Source organism: Arvicola amphibius, chromosome 5 (assembly GCF_903992535.2).
Source record: "Arvicola amphibius chromosome 5, mArvAmp1.2, whole genome shotgun sequence".
In the NCBI taxonomy this organism is placed as follows: domain Eukaryota; kingdom Metazoa; phylum Chordata; class Mammalia; order Rodentia; family Cricetidae; genus Arvicola; species Arvicola amphibius.
In genome coordinates, this window is record NC_052051.1 from 135,627,146 (window position 1) to 135,645,389 (window position 18,244).

The following is an 18,244-nucleotide window of genomic DNA, read 5'->3' on the forward strand; positions in this document are numbered from 1 at the left end:
CCTTGTGGGAGAGCAAGAGCCAAGGAGTCAGCAGCCTTGTTTAAATCCCAGAGCCCTTGCATACTGTCTCCTGTGCCTCCATTTCTTCTCATAGGAATGAGAACAGGAAATGGGTCATCCCAGCACAGATGCTGCATTGCTTTAGCTGTCATCATTGCTCCTGGACAATTTAGGAACCAGAGGAATGTGAGGAAGTGGCTTTGAGGGATACTTCAGACAACTTTTGAGGTCTCTATAAGTTCTTGGAGCCCAACAACCCCAGAGAATGAGGAGAATGTCTGCTCCAAAGCAAGCCAGAAGCTTTCACCTCCCATAATGCACTTGTGCAGAAGCACTCACTTCCCGTGACTCTTCTCACCTCGCATCAGCTCTAATGCCTGACGCGTCTTCTAATCAAGGCCAAAGGCAAGCCTTGCAGTGCACACGGCCCTCACAGGGACTACCTCCTGGTATAATGCACCAAGATACACACGCAAGGACTCTCTTACTGACCTGCTATATGACCAGATCAAGTCCAAGCCTCTCCCTGGGTCTCAGTTTCCTTTTCTAATCAAAGGAGGGGGTCAGAGAAGATTGGTGCTGAGTGCTGAACCTCAGACCCCACCGCTCTTAAAAAAATAAAAATTAGATGTTGCTTATAATTCTGGAGGCAAAGCGAGTGTTTTCTAAGACTACTGTATCTACACCTCAGCAGGAGTGCCCCCACAGCACATTCATGGTGCAAGTAAACAGCGTGCTTCAGGGTGACCACACCACACCTTCCCCAAGGTGGCAATTTCCTGGCTTCTGTGGAAAGCAAGCTCTTTTCATACAAGATGCCTGTGTAGACTACTCCAAGCACACCAAATGACGCACTATGGCCTCTACTGTGGTAAGTCAGTATAGCTGACTGGTGCATCAGCATAAAGTACTGATGGAGAGAAAGAAAGGTAGAGACAGTTCCCAGGCAGGCCCTCCTGATAACTGGGGGTGGTCTTCCTGTATCCCCCGGGATTTCTACCTGCTCTTAGGAGGGGACTCACCACAGCTGGCTCTGTAGGGCTGGAGAAACAGCCTTGGTTCTTCCCCCACATCTGACTAGTCAGCTCTGGGTAGCAGAGGTCAGCACATAGGGCCACTGGTGTGGCCATATCTACCACATAGACAGGGGGCCAGTGGCGCGAAGAGGCAAGCAGATCCACATGGTCACGAGCACTTTCACCTCGAACAAGATACTTGGAACCGCAGACCACCTGTGGGAGAGGAGTGTGTAGTTCAGAGTAAGAGGCCGCACGCAGCGGCTGGAGTAGGCCTCACTCACTTCTGAGGAAGACTAGCTTCATGACTGAAGCCAGGGACTATGACATTTGGTCCCTCTCCTCCTCCTCTCAAAAAGGATTACTATTGTGAATACAGGCTTGTGCATGCCACAGCACACATAGTGAGTCTGAGAACGGCTCAGTTGGTTCTCTCCTTCCACACTGGATTCGGAGGTGAACTCAGGTTGGTGGGTTTGCCTGGCAAGCACCTTTAGCCACTGAGTCACCATGCTGACCCTCCCCTCCTAGTTCTATCCCTAAAGGAAGTCACCAGCTCATCCTTGTCCTGAGAACAGCTAGGACTTAGGTTAGGCTGAAAGGTGCCTCAGAACATCTCTAAACCCTGCACCCTCCATATCACCCTGCCAACCATCCTGGCAATGTAAACACACAAGGCTTAGGGCCACTAGACTGAGTCACTAGTATTAGGAGCAAGGTTCCCATTAGACTTCAACAGGCTGCCCAAACAACAGCCTTTGCTGGAGCCGAGTAAGCACATGCACCAACACTTCCCAGTCACTCCTGTGCTGCGCAGATCTGAGCATCCTGGAGAACTCTGCCTTCACACCCACTTCTCAGTCATGTCCACATGAAGTGCTCCCTACCATAGTCCCAACAAAGCACTTGACTCCCTCTACTGTCTAGAGTTTCTCAGAAGATGACGATGGGCACATTTGAACACACTCCCTCAGCAGTGTTCATCTGCCAGAGAGCAAGCTTCAAAGGCCCTGCCCCCAGCTTTGTTAGGTGCTTGGCTGCTTCACCCTCCTTTTATGGCTAGTTCAACCTGACGCTCATGTCATTATGAACTGAATCTGTGGACAATGCTCACTCAGTCCTGGGTTTTCCATTCTGGTATCTTCCCAGGCCAATTCTGCCATACATGATCTATCCTGTAGCCTTTTCTATCTACCCTAGCCATCTCCTTCTAGGGCATCTGGAGTGATTTCACCGCCCTATTTCCTGTTCAACACTATCCTAAAGGCCTCTGACCATGTTCAGAATAATGTCACAGGAGTCACTTCTCTGGCTTTCCTCTGGGCTCTGCCTTTATCCCCACGGCCTGGCCTTCTCTGGCTGCCTCGAGATTGCAGGTGCACCCCTACTTTCTACCTTAGTTCTTCAGTTCCTCCAGAGCCAGCATTACAAGCTGTGGTAACTTTCTTCCTCCATGACAATCGGAGGTCAACTAAAGAACAATATCTCTGTCTTTTATTACTGTACAACTGGGCAACTCAGGGTCAGCACATAGTAGGGTGTTTAATATGTATTACTGAATGATCCAAGCTCCCTCTCCAGCCCCCCAAATGGCAATTATTCCCTGGGTGCATAATGACTCAAGTCTTAGTCCCAAAGGGATCAGTTGGATTCTCTGTAAGCAGTTCAACATTAGCAAGCTCAAGCCATGCTTCATTCTTTCTTACCTGATGGGGGCACACTTTGTAGATTTTGCCCCCTGTGAAGTGAGTGGGGGGCGGTCTAGCTCTGGCTCCATTCTGTACAGATTCGTAGAGGGCCAATAAGGAGAAGCAGAGCTGATCCTGGAGAGAAGGAAAAGACTAAATCTCAGGCACAGATGCTAAGGCTCAGTATCAAACATCTCTCCAAACCCCAAAGCACAGGGATCTGCTGCTAGGCCTTAGAGACTTGGCAGCCCCTCCTCTAAGTACAGGTAAACTTCAGGAAGCCACAGGAAGCTGTCAGCCTATCTTATCAGAGAAACCATAGGAATCTGAATTTTAAAAAGCATATTTTCAATAGCACAGAAAGCAAGTAAGGTACTGCTAAAATCTACACACAGCATACAATCTACATTAACGACAGTCATTTTTGAGCATAAAACCAGTCTCTATGTGAAGTGTTCTTTAAAAAAGCCCTGTAAATTTCCAGTTGTTTTGATTTTGTAAATGAGGTTAATCAAATTTAAAATCACCTGAGTCTCGTCTAGGCATCACATACATGCCATCTGGCTCCTGCTATTTCTTTGGTTTCTTCACTTCTAGAACCTAATGTCCAGCACAGGGGCCCAATGATATGGGCTTTATCACTTGTACAGAAAAAAGATTATCCTTCCTATCCCAAAGCCGGTCTCCACAGCGGTTCCCAACACTTACCCTGGAGTCTTCCGGGCCAAATGGGATGCCACACTGCTCCAGTAGGTACTGTAGTTCCTCCCCACCATAGGAGTTAAGTTCCTCAAGCTTGCAGGTGCCCTCCTGCAGCAATCTCACCAAGGCACTGCCATTACCTGCAACACATAATAAAGCTGATGGGAAGTGCTGTTGCCAGTCACCTGATACCATGGTGCTGGGAGAGGTGGGGTAGTAGGCAGGTCGACAGTTTCACTGCTGTCTGAAGGCTCTCAGAACTGGACCACGCCCCTGAAATACCTACATCTGACAACAGAAAAAGTCATTGCCAAGAACCCTGAAACAAGTTACCTTTTAACCCACAAATACTGTTTTCAGAACCAAGAGACACTGAGAGAAACAATTAATAAATGGGACCTCCTGAAACTGAAAAGCTTCTGTAAAGCAAAGGACACTGTCAACAAGATAAAATGACAGCCTACAGAATGGGAAAAGGTCTTCACTAAGAGGTCTGATCTCCAAAATATACAAAGAACTCAAGAAATTGGACACCAAAAGAACACATAATCCAATAAGAAAATGGAGACAACTCTCAACACAGGAATCTAAAATGGCTGAAAGACACTTAAGGTTCAACATCCTTAGTCATCAGAGAAATGCAAATCAAAACAACTCTGAAATTCCATCTTACACCTATAAGAATGACCAAGATCAAAAACACTGATGACAACTTATGCTGGAGAGGTTGTGGGGAAAAGGGAACACTTCTGCATTGCTGGTGGGAATGCAAGCTTGTATAACCCCTATGAATGTCAGTTTGGTGATTTCTCAGAAAATTAGAAAACAATCTTCCTCAAGACCCAGTAATACCACTTCTTTTTTAAAGATTGATTGATTGATTGATTGATTATCCAGTGTTCTGTCTGCATTTACATCTGCAGGTCAGAAGAGGGCACCAGATCTCATTACAGATGGCTGTGAGCCCTCATGTGGTTGCTGAGAATTGAACTCAGGACCTCTGGAAGAGCAGCCAGTGCTCTTAACAGTTGAGCCATTTCTCCAGCCCCAGTAATACCACTTTTGGGTATATATCCAAAGGATGCTCAATCATGCCACAAGGGCATGTGCTCAACTATGTTCATAGCAACTTTGTTTGTCATAGCCAGAACCTGGAAACAACCTAAATGCCCCTCGACTGAAGAATGGATAAGGAAAATGTGGTACATTTACACAGTGGAGTACTACACAGCAGAAAAAAATAACGACAGCTTGAATTTTGCAGGAAAAGGAATGGAGCTAGAAAACATTTTGAGTGAGGTAACCTAGACATAGAAAGACAATTGTCACACGTATTCACTCATAGGTGGTTGGTGCAGGAGAATTATCTGTATTTTGTCAATCATGTATTTTAATAAAACGTTGACTGGCCAGGCAGAAAGTATAGGTGGGTCAACCAGACAGGAAGTAGAGGCGGGGAGATGAGAACAGGAGAATGCTGGAAAGGAGGAAGCCCATTCCTCCCAATCCTGTCCAGACACAGGAGAAGCAAGATGTGACCTGCCTGGCTGAAAGGTACCAAGCCATGTGGCTAACATAGATAAGAATAATGGGTTAATATAACTTATAAGAGCTAGCAAGAAGCCTGAGCTAATGGGCCAATCAGTTTATAATCTTATGGAGACCTCTGTGTGATTTTCTTTGGGGCTTGCCAGCTGTGGGGTACCGGGCGGGACATAAACCCCAACAAGCAGGACCCCTCATGCTATAGGTGGCTTTAAGATATAAAGCAAAGAAAACCAGCCTACAAACCACAGCCCCAGAGAACTTAGACAAAAATGAGGACACTAAGAGAGACTCACATAGATCTAATCTACATGGGAAGTAGAAAGTAGAAAAAGACAAGATCTCCTGAGTAAATTGGGAGCATGGGGACCTTGGGGGAGGGTTGAAGGGGGAGGGGAGGGGAGAGGCAAGGAGGGGAGCAGAGAAAAATGGAGCGCTCAATAAATATTAATAAAAAAAGCCAAAAAAGGAAACAATATTTACCAATATTTACTGCAAGTGTATCACACAGAGCACTGACAAAATTAGTACTTCATTTCTAGGCTTTAAAAAATTAGCCGGGCGGTGGGGGCGCACGCCTTTAATCCCAGCACTCGGGAGGCAGAGGCAGGCGGATCTCTGTGAGTTCGAGGCCAGCCTGGTCTACAAGAGCTAGTTCCAGGACAGGCTCTAAAAAAGCTGCAGAGAAACCCTGTCTCGAAAAAACAAAAAAAAAAAAAAAAAAAAAAAGAAAAAAAAATTAAAACAAAAATAAGGTGCATTATACTCAGCATAGGAAAATGACTGTTCTTTGCAAGTTTCTAACTATAGATGTGACATGAACCAGAGTGTGGTTATCATTTTGGGTTAAAACGCAAAATGTAAATTTCCTTTTTAGAGACAGAGTTCATTTTGTAGTCCTGGCTGGCTGGCCTTGAACTCACAGAGATCCAACAGCCTCTGCCTTCCGAGTGGTAGAATTAAAAGGTTTTAATACTATGCCCTGCCAGAGCTTTGTACTGAAGATAGTCCCTGAGCTGGGCCTGGCACTCTGCCACTGCTCTTTCTGGCCATGGCCAATGTTCAAGACTTCTGACTGAGCTATCCTCTTAATACCAAAGAGAAACCAAGTGGTCTTACCAGGTACTGGCTGCACATCCAGATTTTTGTCTTTTTCAGTGTTGACAACCACAGTTCCTCTCATGAGTGGTGGGAAAAAGGGAGCGATAACAGAGGCGTCGAATTTGGTGATGGGGATGCTTGTGGGGAAGGCAACCTGCTCAATCACCTCTGTCTCCATGGTAGTCCAAAAGTCCTCCACGTTTACTTCACTGGAGCCCAAGAATTCTGGCCAGGTAAACTACAAGATAAAGTGGTCAAGATAAAAAAGGCAAAGAAAAAAACAAAATAGAGATAAAAATAGGGCAAAGTTTATGAGCTACAGATTAGATACAACACAGTATGCACCCTTTATTATGTACCAGGAAAGCAGGGCTTTGGGGAGACCAAATACCTGACAGCCTATCCTCACACCACAGTATGCTCTGGACCAATAGTAAAACATCTCCTTACTTCTATAGCTCTGTTCATGTCATTTGTCAGAGACCTCCCCTGACTACCCTCTATAAAGAGAAACCCTTTCTCACCATCCTGTTCCGTTACTACAGAAAAATAATCTCTTTCCTATCCATCTTTCCCAAAGCAGCTAATAAGGGCTCCATGAGGACAGAAGTTTTGGGAACCATTTTTAAACTACTTTCTAAGAAGCCTAAAAAGTGCATGTAAGGGCTAGGATTGTAGCTCAGCTACAGAGCGCATGCTTAATATGCACACAGTTCCTGGTTCAATTCTTAGGTAAAGGAAACAAATAAGCACTGGGGTGTGTTTGCCTAGCATACAGGAGACTCTGGGTTTGATCTCCAGCATCATTAAAAGAAAGGGGGTGGGGAGGGAGAATAAAAAAGGAAATCAAACCAACCAACCAACCCTGTTTCTTCCTGATCATTCTCAAATGAAATACTGGCTGTAGGAGAAAAAAGCCACTGGCCTCGCCTACACAGGACTGGAGCCATGTATTCTTGGGAACAGCATGCAGGAGGGAAGATGCCCAAATGGCAGGACAGTTCTGAAAGTGGCTATGGTGGCTGAGAGGGACCTACCTCCACACTCTTCAGTGCCAGCACATTCTCTTCATTCCTATGAGCCATTTCCACTTTGGGGGCGACACCGCAGATCCCACAGATCATATCATTGTAGTCACGAACAGTGAGACACTCAAAAGCCCAATAGCCATTGCACAACAGCTCCTGCAGCTGGCTCAGCTCCTCTGAGGTCAGTGTCTTCTCTAGAAGGACAGCAAGAGGTCACAGAAAAAGACCCTAAAAGCACCAGATAAGCCAGAAGACAGCAAGAACAGCAATCCGCAAGTGTTCTGGTGGCAGCTCCAATCCAAGGACAGTTGCTTTGAACTAATACCTCCTAGGTACTAGATGTCTGTCTGAAGGTTTTGAATACACTACTTAGACTAATTCTTACATGGTTTTAATTCTTTTTGAGTCAGGAGCTATTACTGTCTTCTTTTATGGTTAGATAATAAGAACAAGTTGCTCAAAATCACACTGCCACTACGTGGCAGAGCCAAGTCTCAAACACAAGCCTACATGGCCGTCTGTCTCACCACAGCAGACAAAGCACAGAACTGAAGCTTGTAGAAATGGGACAGGCCAAGAACAAGCAGAAGGAAAGCACACAGGCAAAGAATTTCTAGGTAGCAAAGACCCAGATCCCTAAATCTGGGTCTCCACAGGAGCCTTGAAACTGGAAGACATCAAGGAGCTCTGTACTTAGAATGAGCCCAACTAATATACCATAAAGACAAACCCACATGACTGAAGGATATGATTCTAAAAGTCAGTTGTAATTTCTTGCTAAAGGCCCTGTATGCATAAAACATTTTCCAAAGTCAGTTTATAAAATTCTGAAGGAAGAATATATTATTAGAAAATCAGAAATATCTCCTTTCCAAAATACTAGACTCTCATTCCAATTGAAGTCTATCGCTAAAGTTCAGTTCAGTGCTCAGGACTGAACCTGGAGAGACCTTACCTGTCTGCTCCTGCACAGACTTCAGCACAACACTGACAGACATTCTGGGGTCCTCTCCCAACTTAATTTGGTTCCGAATTGCAAAAAGTAAATCCAGGCTTACTAGCAACTTATTCCCCACGTTAAAAAGACCTGCAGATTGAAAACAGGCAAAGGGGTTACTATAGCATTAACAGTGCAAACAATGTCGACTACGGGGGAGTAAGTCACAGTACAGTCCTAAAACCGAACAACACATTTTACAACAGGGAAGTAGACCTAAGTGTTCTGAAGTTGTCTATAAGCCACTGTTGAATGAAACACTATTTATAACATTTTTTTAAAATCTTAATTTAAACAAGAAGACTTTCTCTATCTCTGGCTCAGTGTTCAGGCCCAGAGGTGCCATTCTTCCCTGCTCTCACACAGCTGCACCACGGATGTCAGGGACCTCTTAGCACAGGGATGTGGTGGGTCTAGCACGGGCTCTAAGATCACCCTGGGGATAAAAAGTAGGGTGAATTTAAGTGCAGTCCAGACCAGTAAAATGAGAGGTTTTTTCATTTATACAACATAAGCATCATCATGACATAAACAAATTCTGGAACATGTACCCAGGCCTTTCTAGGTATAACAGCAAAGGCTGAAAACATAATACCAAAGCTCTGGCCATTCAAAAATTAAAAAGAGAAAACAAATAAAACCTTTTGTGTCCCCCCAATCATCACACACAAACTTAAAAGACCATAAACAGAGAAAACTTGCAAAAAAGCCAAGAAAAACGGAAACCAGAGGCAGATAGATCTCTGTAAGTTTGAGGCCAACATGTTCTACATAGCAAATTCACAAATATAATTCACAATAGAGTAACACTCTCCTACTCCCCTAAAGTCATGTAAAAGATCTCTATTCTCTTGATGAATGAAAAAAAAATCAGTATGAACCCTTAATCCAAGCAGAGGCAGATAGATAGATCTCTTTTAAGTTAGAGGTCAACCTGTTCTACATAGCAAATTCCATGACAGCTAGGGCTGCCACAAAAAAGAGAGAGAAAGACAAAACAACAACACTATATATAACAACAGTATATATTGGCAAAGATAAATAATGGAACAATCTAATGTCTCAAAGCAGTCTCACGTACATAGGCTAGGGATTTTCAGTAATGGGACAATGGACATCTATATCCAACAAATAAGTTAAATCTGAACCTTACGCTTTACATAAAGGTTACAGTAAGGAGCTGGGGAGATGGTTCAGCAGTTAAGAGCATTTACTGCCCTTGCAGAGGACCTGGGTTTAGTTCCCAGCACCTGTGTTATAGCTCACAACTGCCTTATTTAACTTGTTTCAGGGGATCCAATGCTCTCTGGCCTCTGTTGATACCAGTATCCATAAGGGACACATACATTTATGCAGGCACTCATATATACATACGACAAAAATAAATACATAAAATAAACAGTTAAACAGATATGGATCATATTGGTTGGGAAGACAGTTCAGTCAATAAAGTGATTATTTGTTCTGGGTTAAATCCTTAGAAACCATGTGTAGATTAACAGGAAGTCGGGCATGGTATTACACATTCGTTATCCCAGGAGAAGCAGAAACTGGCAGATCCTAAGGCTTGTGAGCCAGCCACCCTAACCCACACAACAGACCTCAGGCTAGAAAGACATTAAGGACTGGAAAGATGTCTCAGTTGGTAAAGTATATGCTATGCAAGAGTTAGGACCTGAGTCTGGATCCCCACAACCCAGGAAAAGGTGGTATGGCAGTGTATCTGTAGCCTTGGCACTCCCAGACGGGAGGCAGAGAGAATTCCTGGGAATTCCTGGACCAACTAGCTTGTCTGAGGCAGCAGCCAACAAGAAACTATCTCAAACAAGGCAGAAAGTGAGGACTGACACCCAAGGCTGTCCTCTGGCTTCCCCATGTGCACCACGGCATACACTAGTACACAGAGAAAGGCTAAAAATAAATACTTCTTCAAAAAACAGGCATCCATCACTGGTCACTGGAGAACTATAATGCAATACCATTGCATACACCAATTAGGATGGCAAAAAATACCACCTCAGGCAAAAAAATTCTCACACACTAATGGAAAGAATGCAAAATGATAAAGCCTTTTTGGAAATGGTTTGGCAATCAATTATAAAACTAAACATACAGTTACCATTTGGATCATCATGTATTCACTTAGAAGTGAAAACGTCTACTCACAAACAATCCTGTAAATGAAGGCTTGGAAACAGCTCTATTCGTGATGGCAGACATTCTAACGTCGTTCAGCAGGTGAATGGACAGACTAGCACATCCACACAGGGAAGACCAGGCACTGATGAAAGAGGCATGCACTAATGCACAATAAAGCCCGGGAAACAGGTCAGAGGACCACACACTATCATGTGCTTACACAGCATTTTTTGGTAGAGGAACTGCGAGGATGAGAATGAAGCAGCTACTGTGAGGAACTGACTTCACAAACTCCATTTTAAAGAGGGGCTTCATCTTAAGCCATATGATGAGCTGGGGAATGGGCGATCTCAGCTCCAGAAATGTGCTGCGACAGCAGAAATATGAATAGATACCTTAAAAGTAGTCAATTAAGGAGAAAGGGAGCAAGGTCATAAAATTTAATGAGGTCCAGATGTTTCTAGGAGGCATCCTGTCCTTGAAGATACCTTGTCAGTTATTAATGGCTCCTTGTTAGGTTTTTGTGCCCAAAAACTGACCAATGGTTTCAGAAACTCCCTTATCCTATGCCCTTCTTACCTAATCCCAAGATGAAAGGACACAAACTCCCCTGATTACGGCGTTTCCCCTTTAAAAAGTTCTATTTTTTTCCCCCACACTTTCTGCACCCACCATGCTGGGGTGCTGGAAAAGTGTTGGCCCAAACTTGAGCTTGAATAAAAAAAACCCTCATGTAATTCGCATCGAAAATCCGGCTCCATGAATTCTTTTGGGGACCAGAAACTTGGTCATAACACTACCAAATGAAGTGAGTTCAACTATAAGGGAACAAAACAAGAGGCTTGACTGTTTCGGGACTCAGTGCATGTTTAAGAGGAAACTCACAGAATATCAACAAAGAACATCTACTCCATGTAACTTCTCTTTTCTTCTTCTTTTTCAAGACAGGTTCTCTCTATGTGGCTCTGGTTGTCCTGAACTCACTATGTAGATCAGACTAGGTTGGCCTCAAACTCACAGAGATCTCTCTGCTTTTGCCTTTCAAATGCTGGGTACTCTATGCAAATTTAAAGAATTTTAATTAAAACATATATAACCCTGAGCACTGGCCTACATATATTACACTGGAGAAAAATGGGCACTTTAACTTTGGGACACAAAATAATATTAAGTGCTAACTGGCAATGTAAGATTTCACAAGGTAGGCGGTGGTGGCGCATGCCTTTAATCCCAGCACTAGTGAGGCAGAGGCAGGTGGATCTCTTTGAGTTCGAGTCCAGCCTGGTCTACAAGAGCTAGTTCCAGGACAGGCTCCAAAGCTACAGAGAAACCTTGTCTAGACAAAAAACAACTACATCTTAATCTTCAGCACAAATTTTACATGTCAATTCACACTCTCACCATTGGTACATGGGTTTTGTTGTGTCTTTGAGTTTCAAAAACAGTTTTATTTGTGTGTTTAAAGAAAAACATCAGGGCAGGAAGCTGTAAATCTCAGAGCTGCCCACAGAGACTGAAGAAGAGGGGAAAGCCAAGTCCCTCTGTAAGCTGATGTGGAGGTTGGGCCAAGTCAGATAAGCAACTGTATGTGGAGGAGAGCTTTAGGCAAAGAGTAAGGAAGCCCAAAGCACCAGAGAAGGCAAGTTTAGAAAAGGGAAAAGAAAAGCTGTCTATGGTCTAACAGTGCTGAATAAAGGGGAGAGTAAAAATACGAAATTTCCACTTTTGAGAATTTGCCCAAAAGAAAGACACACATAATTATTTAATTATAAGCAAGACTATAAAATGGAATACAAACATCTTTATTAAAGGGTTGCTTCTCTACTTGCTGGTAGAGATGACGATGGTGTGGCACTAAATTACAATAGCATGTTCCACAATACCCATCCCGCTCCATCTCTGTTCAAAGAAAACCTAGAATGTTCTCTAGCTCCTGATGCTCTGTAGACAATGAATGGGTCTGAGGATCAGAGAGGCGGGAACACTGCTGTCTTTTAAACTTGTCTGCATTGACCGGCTTTTCTACAACGAAGATTTGGGTTTTGAGACAGGGTCTTGCTATGTAGGCCTGGCTGGCCAAGAACTCACTATGTGTCCAGGCTGGACCCAAACTCACAGAATTCCACCTCTCTGCCTCCTAAGTGCTGGGATTAAACGTATGTTGAGAGTTGTTACTTTTAAACTAATGACTCCAGAGAAGGGTCTCACCTGAGGAAGCTGACTGGGGCTGAGGTAATCAGGAAAAAGACTGCTTCTTCAGAAGCTGCTAAGAATAGATGCAGTGCACAGAGGGGCAAAGCTCCAATCAATATGGTATTCCCAAACTTGTTCTGGGGTGGTAAGGACAGAGAAGGCTAGCACCTACCTGTGTAGATGTCCATGAAGCTGTGCAGGGCCAAACAATGAGGGTTCAGACACATCTTCACTTGAGCAGTCACCACCTGCAGCCGGTTAGCTGTCAGGAGCCAGCATTCCTGAGGCCCAGCCAGAGAGCTAAAAGCCAGAACAAAAACCAGGAGGGAAGTCAGTCTTTTTCTGCAAGTGACAGGCTTGTAGTCAGAAGCAAAATTCTCCAGACTTTACTGTAACCAACAAAAGGTGCTGGAGCTGTATTTCCAAGACTGTCTAGATGAACGTCTCCATTTCATTGGGATCTGGGCTGTGAAATTGTACTTACAAGGTGATCTGACTCTCGAGTTGTTATATGACTGAAAACTACAAGGCTGCACTGGGCAGGCCAGACATGATCTAAATACTAGACTGGTGACAACAAGTTTTAGGCATCTCTAAAACTGATTGCCAATTCAAGAAAAAAAAAAAAAAGTAAAAAAAAATATTTATTTATTTGTAAGTGGTATGGTTTGCCTGCATGTATATATGTGCACCATGTATGTGCTGGCTGGTACCCCTGGAGAAAAGGGCATCAGATCCTTTGGAACTAGAGTTACAGATAGTTGTGAGCTGCCATGTGGGTGATGGGAAATGTACCCGGGTCTTTTACAAGAACAAAAATTGCTTAGTCTTTGAGCAAACTCTCCGATCCCTGATTGCTAATTATTTTACCATTAGCAACTGAGAAGATAAAGGAAACGTAAGGAAAGCACAAGGTAAACTGTAAAGCTGTCTAAACAAAGAGGCAACGTGAGCCAAGTGGGACGGGGCAGCTAGAGGCAGGGTGAAGTGGTGCTTACTTTTGTCCCCCCTTGAATAATGGGCTGCTACAGAGAAGGCACTGCGTGGATGGAGACTCATAATAATTCGACCAAGAGGTCTGCTCGATGGTGACTGTCTCCTCACTCACGTTGGACAGGATAAGTCGAGAGCTGTTTAGTTCATGAATCAAGGCGAAGACCTCAGCCAGCTCCGACTCATTCTCAGGAATCTGCAGGACTTTTCGCAGCAGCTGCAGCGTGGACTGACGCTGGATCTCCCTCTGGGCTGTGTTCAGGGCTTCTGTGGTACTTGGCACATCTGGGTGTGGTGAGCTCGCCTCCTGAGAAAGGAGTGCATCAAATCATTAAGCAGGGGTAGAGAGACAGACTCAGGCCACAGCCATCATTCTACAAAGAGCAGAGGGATGGGCCCATGCCTGGGGTGGGAAAAAAAAAGTTCCTATCAGTTAAGTTCAGCTAATAACTCCCCACACCACTAAAGGCTCTCTGGAGCTCAATTTTTCTATCAACAAAACATATCTTGTAATCTTTCAGCACCACTGTACAGATTAATTGAGATACTGCAAGTCAATCAGCAAAGTGACTGTAATCTACTGTGAGGATCTACTGAGGCCTAAATATGTAAAAAAAAATGTCTTTGTCTTTAATTCTGTGTTGCTTCAGGGTCAAAGGGAGTGTTATACACTACTGTGGTGTGGAAGGTCCTTCTGTCTATGTGTTGCTTTTATTGGTTAATGAATAAAGAAACGGCTTTGGGCCTATATTAGAGTTATAGGGGGAACAGAGCTAGACTTCTGTAATATTTGAATGCTTGTTTGGCAGTTGGTGGAACTATTTGGGAAGGACTAGGAGGTGTGGCCTTTTTGGAGGACATGTCACTGAGGGTGGGCTTTGAGGTTTCAAAAGTATACACTATTCCCAGTAAGCTCTCTCTCTGTCTTGTGGTTGCTCTCCTAACAAGTAAGCTTTCAACACCATGCTATCATGCTCCCTGCCATGACAGTTATGGACTAACTTTCTGAAACTATAAGCAAGCCACAATTAAATGCTTTCTTTTATAAGTTGCCCTGGTGGTGGAGCTTTGTCACAACAATAGAACCGTGCTAAGACAGTCTCTCATGCTCGTCTGGGTAAGGCCTTGACGTGCCCTTCTTTTCAGTGCTTGAACTCTTGGGTCTCAGTGGTCAATGTGTAGTCAACATGCCACAAAGTTCATGTATTAAGTAATCCTCAGTCACATACTAATGGAACTTAAAAGGATGTGGTTTCAAATGGATTAATTCATGAATGGATTAACTGTGGCTTAGTTATGAAGCAAGCTCCCTCTGGCTCCTCATTCTGTCTTAGATGCCCTCGACCACATCATGATACAGTGAGACATGATACATGATACACCTCATACTAAGCAGATACCAACCAGCACCATGTTCTCGACTTCTTGGCCTCCAAAACTGTAGAGTGCACAACCTACTTCTATGTTAAGTTATCCATCCAGGATATTTTGTTAGAGAAGCAGAAAACAGACTAGGATATGGATCAGCCCCACTTTGGCACTGAGGACAAGGCCCAGAGAGGAGGCATTTTGTCAAGCTCAGAACATACAACCTGGTCCTAATCCTGACTCTAACCACCTAATCACATACTAGAATCCAAAGCACAACTCAAGTCTAAGGCAAGTATTTGGGGAAGGAACTCACGGGCTTCGTGGTTTTCTCAGTCCTGTCTTTGGCAAGGTTAAAACCACAGCTGGGACAAATCCGAGGTTTATGCCGGTTGGTGTAGACATAGCTACAAGAAGGATTTTTGCACTTTCCCCGTCCTCTTGATGTTGCCAGGCCCAAATCCTACAAAAGGGAGACCCATGTTTAAACTCATACACAAAACCCTGCCTCACAAAAAGGGAGGGGCAGATGGTTCAGCAGTGAAAGCACCTGCAAGCAAAATGACCAAAGTTCAGAACCCCAGCTTCCAAATAAATGCCAGGTAAGCACAAAAGCTCCCCTGTAATTCCAGCAATGGAAGGCAGAGCTGGGCTTCCCAGAACAAGCTCTGTAGCCGGCGATCACGGTATCTGACTGAAAACTTACCTCAAGAATAAGATGGAGAGCAATTAAGGGAAAGTGTTAACATCAACCTTCGGCACTCATCTACATATGCACGCATGCACCCACACGCGAATGCACGAACACACTTTCAAGGCTGGCTAGGCTAGGGCTAAAGAGTGAGCTCAAAGCCAGGCTAAAACGCTTAGTGAGACTTGTCTCAAAATCTTAAAAAATGCTGGAAATGACAGTACTGGAGTGCTTGCCAAGCATGTGAGGTTACTGGTTCAATCCCCAGCTCCATAAACAGTACAGAAATGGAGGGTAGGGAAACCCTTGTGGGGAGGCTACAGGAGCCGCATGAGCTGCTTTATCAGCACACTTCTCAAATCCATGAAGATGATTTATGTTTGATGTTCGTGCTTTAGAAAAGAAAGTGCATTACTGCCTAAACTTACCTGTGGATCTTTCTCTCTCTCCTGGAACTCACTTTATAGACCAGGCTGGTCTAGAACTCACTGAGACCCACCTGCCTCTGCTTCTGGAGTGCTGGGATTAAAGCCACGCACCACCGCCGCCTAGCCCCTTTCTTTCTTTATGTATGCAGGTGCTTTGCCTGCATGTTTGTCTGTGCACCACCACGTATGTGACTGGTGCCTGCGGAGGCCAGAAGCAATCAGATTCCCTGGGACTGGAGTTACTAACACCTGTGAGTCACCATGTGGGTGTTGGGAACTGAATCAGGATCCTCTGGATGAGCAGCCAGTGCTCTTAAGCACTGAGCCATCTCTCCAGCTCCGGACCCAATTTCTATGCTAACATACCAACTCTAGACTGGACTCTGATCTCTACTTAGTCTTAACAAAAGTGTTCTGGCTCATACTTGGTATCTACCTGAAACAAACAAACCCATATAGCTCAGCGGATTCACCCAGCAACCATCACTTGTACCAGAAATGGGGTATTTAGCAGCAGTCACTCATTTCTGACTTTGCTGAGCTCATTCTCTGCTATTGCTTCTGGCTCCTACAAACCTTCAACCACAAAAATCAAAACAACTTCCCACCACCAGGGCGCACACTTACCAATGTGACAGTGCAGCTGTATTTGTATGGAGGAAACACATCTGGCTTGACCTCCACAACTTTGACCTGAGGTGTCCTGCTGCTTGGGCAATTTGATAGCTGTGGATTAGAACAAATCAGTTTTGTTCTATACCTTAGGCAAAATCCTCAGGTTCTGGGCCCTGAGGATTAAATAATCTGAAATAATTCCCGAGGAAACTATAGACTCATGCTCCAAATGCACCCTCAGGAATGCTCACTGGTGGTCACCAGTACAAAGACTGAACATCAGATTCAAGTCTATGGGCCACTACATTTCAGATCAGATTTACAGTTGCTTTGGGGCAATACAATTGTAATAGCTATCCATATAGACACACAATTGAATACTGTTACTGTTATAATTTAAAAAGTGGCACGAGAGAGAAAGACACCATGCAACAGAGCTCATGGGGAAGGGTTTTTTACTGAGGGAAAGGGAAATGAAAAAAGTGTGGGGGGGAGACTGGCCTCTGGGGACAGAACAGCAGAAGAGAGGAGAGGCAGAGAGAGGGAGGAGGGAGAGAGAGGGAGGCAGAGGGAGAGACAAGTAGAGAAGCAGACAGAAAGACAGGAAGAGAGAAAGAGACAGCTTCTTTGCATCTGATTCACCAGGAGACACAGGTGGTTGATGACTGAGGGCAGTCAGAAGTAAAAAGTGAAACAGAACAGATTTGCACCAAACTGGTAAGACTGTCTCCTGAGAAGACAGAGGAAAGATCACCAGGGCCAGATGGAAAGAGGAGCTGAGTAACTAGAAAGAAAGGGGAAACTGGTGTGTGCCGAACAAGAGGAAGCTGCCTTCTCCATCTGACCCTCACGTTGCAGCAAACAAACAGGACATTTAGAGAGGGAGAGCAGACAGAAGAAGAAAGGGGAGAACTCTTTCTCGGTTCCCTGACTGCCTGATCCAAGGAATACTGAGGCCAGATTTGATTTGAAAGGAGCTGTCAGTGGGTCTCCAAAAGATATCCTAATGAGAACGAGGTGAAATAGCCAGCTATTCCTGGATTTGGCCAGCACCCCAGCTTTCTCAGGTCTCCCAAAGATTGTGATGCCCCCAGGACAGCACGAAGCAGAGTCTCAAGAATACAGCATCGTCATCCCCACCTCACCTACTACCCCTAATTCCTCACCTTTTTATGATAAGCAAAAGGGAGGAGTGTTAGTATTCAGGTGTCTGCACTGGCTTGCTCTTGGGGTCCTGACATTTTTGCACATGTGTGCACATGTGGCAAGAGCACGCATGTTGAGGCTAGAGGACAATTCAAGAGTTGATGCCCTCCTTCTACCATGTAGGTCCTGCAGACTGAACAAGTCTTCAGGTTTAACAGCAAGTAACAGGTGATTCTGGGTAAAGGTGTTATGGGTACTCATTATATTACTTTTATTTTTGTATATTTTAAATCTATATCTAAATAAAAGGCTTAAAAGCTTAAAATAGAAAATAAAAATCCATTTTTAATTAATATCCCACAGACCTATAATTGTAGAAACTGGTGTCTAATTTTTGTCTATGCCCTTTGACTCTGAAACATTAAACACAGTGACCAGATTTCCAGTGCTCCTCTTGGGACTGGCTCTTACTTTTACTTCACCAGTGCTGGATGGCTGTTGGATGGGTTGGCCCAGCTGTTTCAGTGTGCTTGGCTTCAGGCCACAAGTTCTCACAGAGGGCGTCTTATCTGAAAGAACCAGAAGTCAACCTGG

At 44.4% G+C, this 18,244-nt stretch overlaps 1 protein-coding gene across 1 annotated transcript in view; it reads right to left on the reverse strand.

The window, feature by feature from the left end:
* Positions 1 to 18,244, reverse strand: part of Hmgxb3 (HMG-box containing 3) — a 43,024-nt gene that overhangs the window by 1,382 nt on the left and 23,398 nt on the right. The window contains exons 9-19 of the mRNA XM_038329507.1: positions 18,122 to 18,219; positions 16,517 to 16,615; positions 15,087 to 15,233; positions 13,408 to 13,709; positions 12,582 to 12,709; positions 8,036 to 8,167; positions 7,090 to 7,274; positions 6,071 to 6,290; positions 3,413 to 3,546; positions 2,723 to 2,839; positions 1,023 to 1,232 (exon numbers count right to left, since the gene is read on the reverse strand). Of these exons, the coding sequence (XP_038185435.1) occupies positions 1,023 to 1,232; positions 2,723 to 2,839; positions 3,413 to 3,546; positions 6,071 to 6,290; positions 7,090 to 7,274; positions 8,036 to 8,167; positions 12,582 to 12,709; positions 13,408 to 13,709; positions 15,087 to 15,233; positions 16,517 to 16,615; positions 18,122 to 18,219 (1,772 nt within the window). The remainder of the gene's footprint in view (positions 1 to 1,022; positions 1,233 to 2,722; positions 2,840 to 3,412; positions 3,547 to 6,070; positions 6,291 to 7,089; positions 7,275 to 8,035; positions 8,168 to 12,581; positions 12,710 to 13,407; positions 13,710 to 15,086; positions 15,234 to 16,516; positions 16,616 to 18,121; positions 18,220 to 18,244) is intronic.